Source organism: Natator depressus, chromosome 9 (genome assembly GCF_965152275.1).
Source record: "Natator depressus isolate rNatDep1 chromosome 9, rNatDep2.hap1, whole genome shotgun sequence".
Taxonomy (NCBI): domain Eukaryota; kingdom Metazoa; phylum Chordata; order Testudines; family Cheloniidae; genus Natator; species Natator depressus.
The window spans coordinates 7,729,859-7,742,898 of NC_134242.1; the positions used below are offsets into that span (position 1 = coordinate 7,729,859).

At 58.0% G+C, this 13,040-nt stretch overlaps 1 protein-coding gene across 1 annotated transcript; it reads left to right on the top strand.

Annotated features, from left to right (window-relative positions):
• Nucleotides 1–4,137: 4,137 nt before the first annotated feature.
• Nucleotides 4,138–12,867, top strand: LOC141993353 (matrix metalloproteinase-23-like). The gene is made up of 8 exons (XM_074962890.1): nucleotides 4,138–4,380; nucleotides 5,909–6,039; nucleotides 7,128–7,264; nucleotides 7,737–7,904; nucleotides 9,854–10,018; nucleotides 10,549–10,659; nucleotides 10,880–11,006; nucleotides 11,648–12,867. Exons 1-8 carry the CDS (start codon nucleotides 4,258–4,260, stop codon nucleotides 11,853–11,855), a joined length of 1,170 nt encoding a protein of 389 aa, XP_074818991.1. The 5' UTR covers nucleotides 4,138–4,257; the 3' UTR covers nucleotides 11,856–12,867.
• Nucleotides 12,868–13,040: the final 173 nt, after the last annotated feature.

Genomic DNA, 13,040 nt, shown 5'->3' on the forward strand with positions numbered 1-13,040 from the left:
TCATTGATCTGGCAGCTTTAGTGGCAACTTCCTTTCAGGCAGAGACCTTTCGCTGACTGGACTTCTGGTAGCTGCTAGTGCTTGAGGCCTATGGAGCCTGGCAAGCTACACCTAGCTTCAGTGAGAGCCCCTGGAGTCTGCTGCAACTTCACCTAGACTTAAGAAAAGACTCGGCCTGGCTGAATGACATACAAATGGCCAGCACTGTAGTCCTGTGCTCGTTACTTTGCTATAAAGCAGTGTTCTCCGGGGGGGGGAGGGTGAGAGAGAAAGTAAAGATTCTTTACTGTGGTCTTGGCCCAGCACACAGCTCACAAGGCAGATCCAGGTCTGTTGTCTTCTGGCCAGGAGTGAGTGACCCAGCCAGTCTCTGCCTGCAGCAGAGCAGAGTGCAAGGCTTGAGTCGGGTGGAAGGGGAACCTAGCAGTCAGATTCAGGGGGTGGGTGCATTGGGCTAACATGGTTTCTCAGCCCACTGAGATGAATGGGGTAGCTCATCCCCCTGCACTCCCATGTTAGGGTGTCTGCAGACTCAGGCTGGCACCTCTGCTTTGTTACCCTTAATTACTGTTACCTCTGAGCCACAAAGACTAATTCTCAAAGCGGGAACAGAGGCTTTTGGAGCCCATCTCTGCAGCAGTGGAGTGAGATACAGAGTCAGAACATGGAGCCTTCCTCGTAGCCTAATGCTGAAGGGCTTGTGCCTGGAGTTGCCAGTCGGTCCTTGTCTGATAATGCAAGTCTCTCTGGACCCCACATCAGGAACTTCCAGTTCCTTTGGAGCATAGGCAGTGGCTCCCTAAAGTCGCCATGTCAGCGTGCAGGAGCGCTGTCTTGCACGGTAATGTCTGACTATAGTGAAGTGCTAGTTGCATAGGCACTGCCCTGTTTCCAGCTCCCCTTGTTTAGGGGAAGAGCATTACGCCGCAGCCTGTCCTATGATCCCTACTACAAAAACAAGGCCCCACTTGCAAACTGCTGGTACTACCTTAGAACCATTATCTGCATTGAGCCTGGCTGGAGGCTGTCTCGGGATCTGAACATGGAGCCCATCCCCCTACTTTTTAGGGTGGTGTACGTACTCCTCCCCCTCAGCACCCTTACAGGGCCATCACTGTCTCCAGCTGGCAGACTGAGGCCATGAGACCCTGGGGCTGAAGTGCTCAGAATAGCAGGCTCAACCACCTCTCCTCTGGTGGGCTGTGGAGGGGTTTTTGGGCAAACTGTTACCAGCATCATCTCCCCCCAAAGGCCATCAGAGATGTCTGGGCCGGCGATAGCATACAGTGACCGCAACTATATGAGGAAGAAGAGCTGGTATGTATGATGGGGGTGGATGAACAGCCTAGGATTTCCTGCTCTAGGAGCTTCTGCTTCCAGATTTGGTCTGCTGCAGCATGGGCTGGGGCCACCCTTTCATCTGACAGGGAGCAGCACTAGCTTGGTGCTAAGAGCTCCCAGTTTCTAGTACTGGTTCTGACCAGGACTTGTAGTAAAATCTGCCTGCCTGCCAAAGGTTTGCTCCCCTTGGTACATGGCTCTAGAAATACTAAACATGTAATGAGAAGGGCTTCTGTCCTGTCTCTAGGTGCATGCAAGAGCCCTGACCTTCACTCGAACAAATCCTCTGCATCCTCTCCTAGCACCAGGGTTTCTATTTTAAACTAGAGCACACACTTGTCATCCAGGTCGCTTGGCCTTGTGCTTGTTCCTTAAACATATGTCAATACTGCCCCCCCACCCCCAAAAAAGACATACCCAGCAAAACTGGGCCTTGTGATATGGGGCTAAATATCAATGTTGCTGTTTCCACTTAAGCTGGAGCCCAAGCTGAGCCCTGGTGAGGGAGGAAGGTCTCAGAGCCTGGCTTCCAGCCTGAGCTGGAACATCTACACTGCAAAAGAAACAGACACCTCGCTACAAGGCTAAAAACAGCAGTGTAGGCAAACCCTTCCTGCTGAGCTGAGTCCAGTTGCAGGCTCTGTGATATTCCTGTGTGAAACTGGTGCCATTGGCTGGGCCTGACCGGTGCACTGTGAATTGATTTTGTGTTTGTGTTTGCAGCTCAAATCCTCCCTGGTACTGAGAGTTGATTCTGCTGTAGTGACTTAGATGACTTTTTATTCCACTAGCGTGCACCAACCCTGGGCAGAGAGTGGTGTGCTAGGTTCTGTACATAGCAGTAGCCCCATCCCAAAACTCCCCATGTACAGACAACAAGACACAGCCGGTGCTTAAAGCAACTGAATCCTAGAAATGTCGGTCTGGAAGAGACCTTGAAGTAGTCAAGTCCAGCCCTCTGTGGTAAAAGCAGTCCCAAGTAAACCTAGACCATATACAATCTGTGATCTACCGTAACCCCCAGATCCTTTTCAGCAGTACCATTGCCTAGCTGTTTGTTCCCCATTTTGTATTTGTGCATTTGATTTCTCCTCCCCTCGTTCCTTAAGTGTAGTACCGTGTATTTCTTTACTGAATTTCATCTGGTTGATGGGGGAGGTGCAGGGGCTGAGGTGAAGAGTGAGCCACTCATGATTGGCAAAGGCAGCAGTGCCAAACAACTGGCCTTCCCGCAGCATGAGGGGGTCTTAAGGAGGTGTAGTTATGGTCATGGACACAGATTCCACCTCATTCTTCTGAACTGGGCCCCACTCACTTGGGCACTGGTCCTAATGAACTACAGGTACTCCTGAGGGCATTCTGCGCACAGTATTTTAAAATTCTGCAAATTTTATTTGTCAAATAAATGTGACTCCAGCATGGCAGTGGGGAGCACAGGCCACTGGCTGCACAGAGGTGGGAGATCACTCTGCAGCTGTCCCCCATGGCCCCCCAGGACATAAACTCAGTGATGAGGCTGCACCCAACCTTGACACAGAGCAAGGAACGTGCCTGCCCCAGAAACACCCTAGGGCCCTGCCCCTCCATACTAGGTGTGGGCAGGAAGACTCAGCAGGGCAGTATCTAAGTGTGGAGGGGTTTAGTGTGGGGGGGATCCAGGTCTGGGTTGAGAGGGTTCTGTGTAGGGCAATCTGGTTGCAGGCAGCTCACTGGACATCTGAATGTGCAGGGGCTTGTTGGGGCGGGGGGAGGTTCTGGGTGCAACAGTAATGGGACTCTGCAGGGGGGTCCAGGTGAAGGTGGTTGGGGCTCAGAGGGGGGTGGCAGCTGGGGGGGGGGGGCTTAGTGGGAGGTCCAGAAGCTGGGGGAATGAGGCTCAATGGGGTGGGGATCCAGGTGCAGCTGGTTGGGGCTTGGTGGGGTGGCTCATTGGGGTGCTGCAGGTGCAGGGAGAGTGGGGCTCATTAAGGGGGATTCTGAGGCGGGGGGGAGGCTCAGCAGGAGGGCTAGATGCATGGGCATTGGGAAGATGGGGGTGCAGCTCCCTGTACAGGGATCCCTCCCTGTGCAGCTGAGGAGTGATGGGTGCAGGAAGCAGGGGGCTGGGGAGTTTGCAGGGCTTCCTGCAGCCGGGAGGAAAAATTGGGGGGGTGGGTCTGACCCAGCCCTAGATGCCATGTAGGGGAAGAGGAAGTCCTGTGTTCCCCAACTGGGACTTGCAGCTGAGCCTGGCGCAGGGTAGGAGTCACCAGCCAAGTCTTCCTCAGTGCTGCCTCCTGTCCCACAGTGCTTTACCTCTCTGTTGGCTGCCCCCGGCACCCGAAACATACTGCTAGTGGTCTCTCTGAGCCAGGAGTTCCCTTCTGGTCCGAATTACCGTTGAGCCTAAAGGGCATCCGCTGGGCTGTGTCAAGGAGCCCAGGACAGAATGGGGGCATTGGCAGAATAATGAGCAGGGTGGGGGGGAGATGCTGGGCTGCAGTGGTTGGCAAGGATTGGTGGGGGGTTGCAAGTAACTCAGAAATGGGGGATGCTCAGGCTGAAAGGGACAGAATTGGAGAAACGGGGGGGGGGGGGAGTTGTGGCGTATCAGCTGGTATGACAATCCGGCTGTCGGTGCTGTGCAGCCTCCTGGTTTGGGCCGGGCCGGGCCAGGGAAGGGGTCGGCATCTGGCCGTGAAGCTGGAATGGCTGAAGTGGGGCTTTGCTTTGTTTCTGTGCCTTGTGGACAGATGGATCCAATCTAGCAGGGCTGGGGCCAGCTGCGCTGCGGCTTGGGGGCTCCTCGCAGACGTGTGCTCTCACAGCAGAGGGCCCGCATGCGGGTGGCTGTCGGTGGGATTGGCCACAGTGGGGATAGGGGGACACTTTGTGCTGAGCCCTGTCACTTGGGGAAGGGGAGAGCTGAGCCCAGCCATGGGCATGGGCCCCCATCTGCCTGCTCAGCCACAGCAAAGGTGGTGGGGGGCCACGGCTGCTCTCCTGATCCTGCTGCTGACTGTTTTCCAGACTTTGCAAGGAGCTGGCTGGAATCACTGGGTGAGTGGAGAACTTCTGCCACTGGGACTCTGAACTCCGGGGCTTTGTGTAGCTGATCCCCTTGCTTGGGAGGGGGAGAGCGGGGCTGTAGCATATGGGGGTGCAGGAGAGGGAACAGAAGTCAGATTTCAGAGTAGCAGCCGTGTTAGTCTGTATTCGCAAAAAGAAAAGGAGGATGTTTGGCGCCTTAGAGACTAACCAATTTATGTGAGCATAAGCTTTCGTGAGCTACAGCTCACTTCATCGGATGAAGTGAGCTGTAGCTCACGAAAGCTTATGCTCAAATAAATTGGTTAGTCTCTAAGGTGCCACGAGTCCTCCTTTTCTTTTTGAGAAGTCAGGGAGGCCAAGTTTGGGGTTAGCAGGGGGTCAGGAGCATCCTGCCGGGAACCCAGGGAGTTTGGATTTCTTACCTAGAGTGCTGCAGACTGAGGCTGCGAGAACCAGACACAGAGCTGCCTCTGTCTCCCCCAGTTGAAATCATGGGGTGGGGGGGGCACTCTGGCCAGTGAAAGGGGCCTCTGGCTTCCCAGCCCATTTCCTGCTGAGCCCCTCACCTCTCCCCACTTCCTCAGCTGTAGCATTGGCTAGAGCTGGGAAAAGAGCCCACAATACACCACAGAAGTTTTCTTCACAAGGCAGAACCTGCAGCCTAGCACCTGCCCTGGGTCCGGGGCTGGGGGTGAAGAGGGGATCTCAGCTTTCCGAGCCAGATTTCAATGGGCCCTGGGCTGGGGGAAGGGCAGGTGTGGAGTGAAATCAGCACCAACGCAGGGGGAAGAGGGGCCCCTCACTCTGCCCCCTCGGTCCTTGAACGAACCATGGAGGTGGAGCATTAACTCCCAGTGCTGCTCCGTTTGCCCAATGCACCAGGAACCCGAATGCTGCCCCTCGCGGGGGGGGTAAAACGGAGCAGATCACAGCTGATAGCTTTCATAGGGGGGTTGGCTAGGCTGGGGTCACTGGCCCCAGTGCACGCTGGGACCTGTAGTTTCCCCTGGAGCAGCCTGGCAGAACTCCCTGGTCTGAGTTTGGCTGCCACCTTCCCCCCCCCCCCCCCCCCCCCGTCTCTTTGCTAACCTGCAGCTGCCATTGGCTGGTAGATACTGCCCAATGCAATGCCCCAGAGGGAGGTCGTTTCCCAAGGGCTGCCCATGGGCTCTCATGGTGACCGCTGTGGCCCATGCTGGGCTGCTGAGACATGCTGCAGGGACAGCTCAGGAGTCCTGGGGCCCACTGGGAAGGAGGTGGTCCCAGGGTGTCCCCAGAGGCAGCTGCCGTGGGAAGTCTCTGGCGCCGGCGCTGTTTGGATGGAAACCTTCTGCCCCTTTGTGCTGAACAGTCCGAGCTAGGAGCTGCCCGAAGAGCCTGGTGTGGTCTGGGTGGGGTCTCTGGCATTTATGGGAGCAGAGGCTGCAACACCATGCTGGCTGGGTGGGAGGCAAGGTGTGGGGGGAAGCCTGGCTGAGATCCTGCTCCTCTTGCTTCACCGGGGTTGGGGGGTGGGGGCTATCTTATTTTCCTGCAGGAGGGAGCGACAGCCCCCCGAGAGTCAGATCCCGGTTTCACCGTCACACAAGATCGTTGCATGGGCAGGAGGAGGCGCTATGCCATCAAGCCGCTTGGTTATAAGTGGGACCATGTTAACCTGACCTATAAGTGAGTGTACCGGGGAGGACAGGGGTGCGTCAGCCTGATCTGCAGCCCCCCCCAGCCATTCCCATATGGAGCACCCTACACAGAGCTCAGCTGAGCCCTCTCCAGCCTGGCCCACGGCCCACAGCCCCCATCCCTTGCAGTTAGCCCAGTTCTTGGCTGTCCCTGTTCACCCTGTTTGGCTTTGAGAGGCCTCAGAAGGTGGCTCCACAGCTGAGCCCGCCCCTGGCTCCCACTGCCTCTGCACCATTGCATGTCTCTGGAGAGCAGCGACTCCCTGACACCAGCCGTTGCTAGCAGGAGCTAATTGCTTCCTTCAGGACGATAATAGGCCCGTGGCTGCCAGGAGCCCAGAGGTCCCTGTTGGATGCTCCCACTGCACAGGAAATGGGGCCCTGACTCTGCTCCGAACCTGCTTTCCCTGGGCTATGCGTGGCAGGGAGCAGGGGCTGCCTCGTTGAGCAGCGCTTCTGCCTGCTTGGGGGATCCAACCTCCCCTCCCCACCCGGGGGCTCAACCAACCCAAATAATCCCCCACCACTCCTGCAGCTGGGCTCTAATACCCTATGGGGACGTCCCTGCCATGTAGGCACCCAGGGTACAGAAGGAACAGGACCCTGGCACCCTGCTGCTCCACTTGCCCTAATACAGTCTCTTTCCATGCTGTGTAGACAGGCCCCTTCCACATAGCTAGATGCACTGGGGAAGGGGCAGGGCGGGAAGCTGACCTCAACTCAAGAAGTAGTTTGTGGTATGAAGGAGCTTGAGAATTGTTAGTGTAGCCAGCGCCCCATGTTGGGAGAGGCTGGGTCTGGTTCAGCTGGGACCCTACACACACAGACAGTGCTCCTGCCCCACCCTGCACAGTGCCCCCTGGTGGGAGAGGCTGGGTCTGGCTCAGCTGGGAGCTTCCCTCCCCCCCCCAGCCAGCGCTCCTGCCCTGCTCCCTACAGTGCCCACTGGTGGGAGAGGCTGGGTCTGGAGTAGCTGAGGGGACTCCCACTCCTTCCCTACAGCAGCCCTGGCTACAATAGTAGAGGCTGGAGGAGCAGCTGGGGCCCATGGGTCACCCTCCCCTCCTCCTGCTGCAGGATTGTGCAGTTCCCCAGCACGCTGAACAAGGGTGACACAGAGAGAGCCATTGCCGCTGCCTTCCGCATGTGGAGTGAAGTCTCGCCCCTCAGCTTCCGGCGCCTGCCCCCTGCCCAGCCGGCTGACATCACCATAGGTAGAAATGAGGGGCTGGGGATGGGGATGGGGGTGCCATTGGCACAGCACCTTGTGTCTCTCACTGGTGCTCTCCCTGCCTCTTCTGAGCTCCCTTCTGCCTTCCTCCTGTTTGTGCAGATGGCTCTGGGGTTGCCTCTGGGGGTCGCAGACCCAAGCTGCAGGGGAGCCATCTGAAGGGCTTTGAGACCATGTGCCACCCCTGTTCACTCCTTCCCTGCTGCCAGACCCTGCCCCAGCAGAGCATCCATACAAGCCCCCAGGCCCTCCCCTGCACACGCCTGGCACCGAAGAGGGGCTGTCACAGGCAGACTTAGCAGATCCAACCATACCACCTGCTCTCCAGCAGGTTCCAGAGCTGGGATTCCTGCTCCCAGCCACCAGCAGACTCACTGCCCCACCTTTGATACCTTTTCCCTGGGATTCACATGGCCCTCTGCTTCCAGGACGTCTTTCTGGTTGTTGTTGGGCAGGCTTCTACACCTTTAACCACACTGACTGCTGGTTTTCCCCCCGGCACCCCTGCTTCGATGGACTGAATGGGGAGCTGGCCCACGCCTTCCTACCGCCCCGGGGCGAGATCCATTTTGACAACCATGAGTTCTGGATCCTGGGCCGCTCGCACTTCAGCTGGAAACAAGGTAGGAGGGAGCATGCGGCGGCTAGAGGCCTGCCAGGGTTGGCAGGGCAGGCGCCTCTCCTGTCCTGAGATCCCTCACAAACAGCCTTGGGTTGGTTAGCGCCTCTGTGAGGTTCATTATCCCCTTCACCAAAGCACCAGCTCCACCCTGCGCTACACGGCTAGGCCAGATTTCCTAATCCCCAGCCCTTTCTCCGGGGAGACTCTCACCCTGACGCCATCAACCCCCAGTCTGGTCACTCCTCTCCTCCTCCATCAGTCCTTTCCCCGGGGAGCCAATTAATGCTTAAGTGATGAGAATGGTCGGCTACCATTTGTCACAGCCAGCAGGGCCGGATCCAGGCACCAGCTTTCCAAGCAGGTGCTTGGGGCGGCAGTCAGAATGGGCCAGCAGTCCGTGTCCCACGGCGGCAATTCGGCGGCAGCTCCGCCCCTCTTCCCACCACGGCAGCTTTTGTGCAGCAGCCCCGCTGCTCTTCCGGGGGCGGCAGCAATTTGGCGGCGACTGCTTGGGGTCCCAAAATTGGTAGAGCCGCCCCTGACAGCCAGGCTCAGCCTGCCCCCACCCCCAAGGATCAGGGCATTACGCTACCCTTCCTCTGCCCCCCAGCAGGAGCCCACCCACTACAGCTCCTTGTGCCACAGCAGAGCCTTGGGGTGGGGAAGAGTGGCGAGTGCTGTCTGCACAGACTACAGCCAGCATGGGGCGCCTTGTTCTGCTAATGCTATAGAGCCGGATGCCTTCCCAACTCTGCCCAGGGCCGCAGGGCGTGCCCCAGCTAGGCCAGCCCAGGAGGAAGAGATTCTGCTTGTGACTAGCTCATGGCAGCTCCCCTGGGCTCCTCCCAGCTCCACTCAGGGGGAGATGACTTGCAGCCAAGGCCAGCTCGGAGCAGCTCCAGCCTATGATTCTCCCAAGGGTCCAGGTTCAAGTCCCAGCTGCATGAGCTTGTGCCCTGGGGTGGCTTCTTCCCGGGCCCCCAGTAGAGGTCGCGGCTGGGAATTGCTCACCCCCCACGAGGCCCCTCTGCTGCGGGGATCTGCTGTCTCCCCCTCCCCATGGGTTTGCCAGGCGGCTTGGGTTGAGGTGCCGTCCATTTACAGATGACACAGGGGCCTTGCCTCTCTCATCGCCCCAGAAAGCTGCAGTGTCTCTTTGGGCCCAGCTGAGCCGGCGAAGAGCGAGCTGGCTGCAGCTCAGTCAATGAAGGAGTATGGAAGGAATGGCAGGAGGAGCCTTCTCTGTGGCGGTGGCCTCCGGCCAGTGGGGCTGCACTCTTGGGGGGCCTGTGGATGCCTTACTGTTCCTTGAGTCCTGGGAAGGGGACGTACATGGCTCTGCACCTGCTTTTGGTACCCGGGTGCCATTTCCTCCTGGGTGGTGGGTGCTTTCCCACAACCCTGTCCTCCGTCAGCTCGGAGTGCGCTGTGCGTGGGGAGTGCGCAGCTCGGTTCTTGCAGGCAACGGCTGAAGGGACACTGCTGCTGTTGCCCATGATGTCCAACTCTGCCTCTTCTTCCATGCCCCTGCAGCTGATCTCTTCTCCCTGGCAGGGTGTTCTCCGTGGGGAACTCCCCCCCCTTTGGAGCTTTCTGCTCCTCTATTTGGGCTTGTGTGCCAGGCTCCCAGATCCTGCCAGGCTGCAAGGTGAGGGCCCAAATTCAAACCCCACCGCAGGAGCCCCTTGGTGCTGCTGCGTGGGGCGGGAATTCCCCATCAAAGCTAATATTCCCTGATGTTGGGTTGGGTTAGGACAGGGGCTGTGTGCAGGGGTGGTGGGGAGCTGCAGCGGTGGCTCTTCAAGGATGCTTGTAGTTGAGTAGCAGAGAGAAGCCAGGCTGGGCTTGCTCAGGGCCCTCTCCCTGTACCAAGGTGGCTGGGAGCGGCCAGGGTTGGCTCTGCAGCATGTCTGTGTGGTCCTGCTCCCTTGGGGCACTCTGTGCTTGCAGGGGTCTGGCTGAATGACCTGGTCCAGGTGGCAGCTCATGAGATCGGCCATGCCCTGGGTCTGTGGCATTCGCGGGACGTCCGCGCGCTCATGCACCCAAACGCTACCTACAGCAGGACGTGGCGCATCGGCCAGGATGACGTCTGGGCCGTTCAGCGACTGTACGGTAAGGGGGTGCCAGAAAGTGCCAGCACTGATGTGTGGCCAGCACTGTGTGTGCCCAGCACCTAGTCGCCATCTGGTCCCCAGAAGAGGGGACAGTCCCCTTGAGGGCCCCTTTGGCTGAATCATCGTCCTGCACTGAGAGAGAGTCCTACATCAGTCCAGCTGCATCCAGCCAGGAGCCCAGAACGTAGAGCTGCCTTGGGGCCACCTTGGCTAGGGTATCCCATGGCTGCCACAGCAATCGTTATGGGGGTGGGGTCACTGGGAGGAAAATGAGCGAAGGTCAGTCCAGACCTTATTGCATCCTTTGGCCTGTGACAGGCAGCTGGGGATAGGATGGGAGCCCCATGGCTTGGAACAATCCTGCCCAGCCCTCAATTGGGGTTGCACTGTCTGGGGCTCTTCCACCCCAAATTCCTTGGCTGCTTCTGTGCCAAAGGTAAGCCCCCCATGTAGTTGAGCCCCAGGTTGGGAGGAGGTGGTTTTACTTCAATGCTCATTGGGAGCCTGCCCTGAGTGCTGTCCCTGCAGGCTGCGTGGATGAGAAGCGGCAGTGTGAGCCTTGGGCCCGGCTGGGATTCTGCACGCGCCGGCGAGCCTTCATGAAGAGGCACTGCCCCAAAATCTGCAACTCCTGCTTCGGTGAGACATCCCAATCCTGCTGCTGCCTGGTGCTCTGAGCTACAGAAACCAGCTGCCCACAGGTCGACCAGCCCTGCCCAGCCCCCTGCAAAGCAAATGCCACCTAGTACCTCCTATGCCCCTCAATCCCCATCCAGCCTCTGCAGTATGAGGAGAGGCCTGGGGGAGCTGCAAGGGCCCTCAGCTGTAGGCGTCACTGCTCTTTGTCTCTCTCTTTCAGAGCCCCTTGCTGTCTCCTCCTCCCCCTCTGTGCGCCCCCCCTACATTCACACCAAGTACATCTCCGAAGGCAGAGTCATAACCTTCCGCTGTGGGCTGAACTCCTCCAGGCCACACCTGCAAGTCAGGTGAGCCACTACCCCCTGCAGCTGGGGGCCCTTCTTGGGTGCAGAGCATTGCTGTGTCCAGGGTCACAGACAATTCACTCTCCCCACAGTAGCCACTAGACCTGCCCCAGGTCTCTCTACTCTAGCCCCATAGGGCTGATCTCAGCAGTAACCTCCTTGTCCAGAAGCTTGATGTCTTCTGAGGGGGAAGGTCTTTCCCAGTGCAGCTCGCTCTCCTAGAGCTGGTGTCTGGGCAGATGCTGCCAGCTGTGGAGGGCAGGAAGGAGGGAGGCTACTGCTTTGGAAAGGCAGAGCAGATGGGGTTCAATGGCTACTGAGCATTGAACACCCCTCTAATAAGGAGCAATCATGGGTCCTGATTCTGACCATGCCTGAATGAAACAAACTTCTCCACCGTGTTCTGTGTATAAAGACCCTGTCTAGCAGGCACAGCAGAGAGATGGAGGGAAGGGAGAAATGGCCTGATCTCTGCTGTAGCTGGGAGCGCTCTGGGCAGAGGGAAGGAGGCTGTTAACAAACCAGGAGCTGCAGGAAAGGCATTAACATTTGCGGGGTGACACTGAGTGACGGGCCAGAGGCGGCTGGTGCTAGTTGAGAGCAGCTGCCTTGGACTTACTGTACTGCCCCCCTTTCTCTTGCAGCTGGTACAAAGATGGGGAGCTCCTTTCAGATTCTGTTCCCGGCTTCAAGCTGCTGCCACGCCAGGAGCTGCGCGTTCGTGCCACTAAGTTCAGCGAAGGGCAGTACACGTGCTTGATCCGCCATGCCAGCAGGATCCTCCGGGCCCATTCTTGGCAGATAAAGCTCAAGGCCAGGAGTCCTTCCTCTCACAAGCAGCCAGGGCTCTGAAGGGATATGCAGGGAAATGCATGTGCCTGATTCATAGGGCGAGGGATGCATGCACAATTGTAAACATGTGCCTCGGGGCCCCAGGGCCCTGTGGGGGGACAGTATCGGCCCTGTTTTTCACAGCAGTCTCATTGCTCGGGTCTCTCATCACTCAACATTCTGCCCCATCTCCTCTGGTTCCTCCTCATTCTAGGCACTTCAAGGGCTGGCCAAATAGCAGCGAGTTCAATGCCAGAACCCTGCTCCTTTCATTGGCCTACTCCCAGGGCTGGTAGTAGCTGCTCTGCTCACTATTCCTGAGCCAGGGCAGTGATCTCCTGCTGGGAGGAAGTGAGGGTGAGATTGCTATCGGCCTGCTTCCCCAGGCCCTCTGCTTGCTTTCATTCCTTACCCACCCAGTTAGCTGGTATCTGTGAGTATGTCTCTTCCCCCTCCCATGCACCTCAAGCCTGTGCTTATATCCGGATCCACCTTGCTGTAGCCCTATCAAACCAGGAGCTGAATTAAAACCCAGGTCAGAATCCTAGCTGCCTTCTTCTTTTGGCTCAGTTGCCCTTTTCAAGTAGTGATTTGTCATTTTCCGTGTCCACAGCCGGGCCTAGTGCAGCTTTTAGCTCTGTACCCCAGCCCTTAAGGGTGTGGATGTTCGTTTTCCTGGAATAGATCCTTGCAATTTCCCGCCAAACAAGTTATCTGAAAGAAACCGCAGCAGCGTGGGCTGGAAATGCTGATTATCCAACGCTCCCTTGTGAGTGGTTGCTCGGGCCCTTTGGCGATGTCTGCACTGTGCACCACCTGCCTCTAGTGCCCAGCTGGGCCCTGTTATGGAGCAGCTCCTCAGGTGCAGAGGGCTGCTACCGTGCCGGACAGAAATACACCCAGCCTCTCCTTTCAGCATCTTCAGTGAGGATTGGAAGGGAATGAGGGGCTGGAGGAAAGTGGTATTTTAACCTCCTGCCCCCCAAGTCCTCGGCTGCCTTCTCAGCAGCAGTTTGAGGCCCCGTCTCATGGAAAAGCCGCAGTGGGAGCTCTTCGCAGGGGTGGTGTAGCCGTGTTGGTCCCAGGACATCAGAGAGGCAAGGTCCCTGGGCTCGGGCCCCCCCGCGGGGCAGAGTCATTGATGGGGGGTGGTGAGAGGCCCGAAGTCCCCAGCACCCCCTGGGGGTCGGGATCCTGGCTGGCTGG

Excerpts from the sequence above, each read along its gene's own strand:
- LOC141993353 (XM_074962890.1), top strand. The coding sequence starts at position 4,258 with ATGGGCATGGGCCCCCATCTGCCTGCTCAGCCACAGCAAAGGTGGTGG. Across the intron at positions 7,265-7,736 it reads GCCGGCTGACATCACCATAG|GCTTCTACACCTTTAACCAC; the intron begins GTAGAAATGAGG and ends GTTGTTGGGCAG. Across the intron at positions 7,905-9,853 it reads GCACTTCAGCTGGAAACAAG|GGGTCTGGCTGAATGACCTG; the intron begins GTAGGAGGGAGC and ends CTGTGCTTGCAG.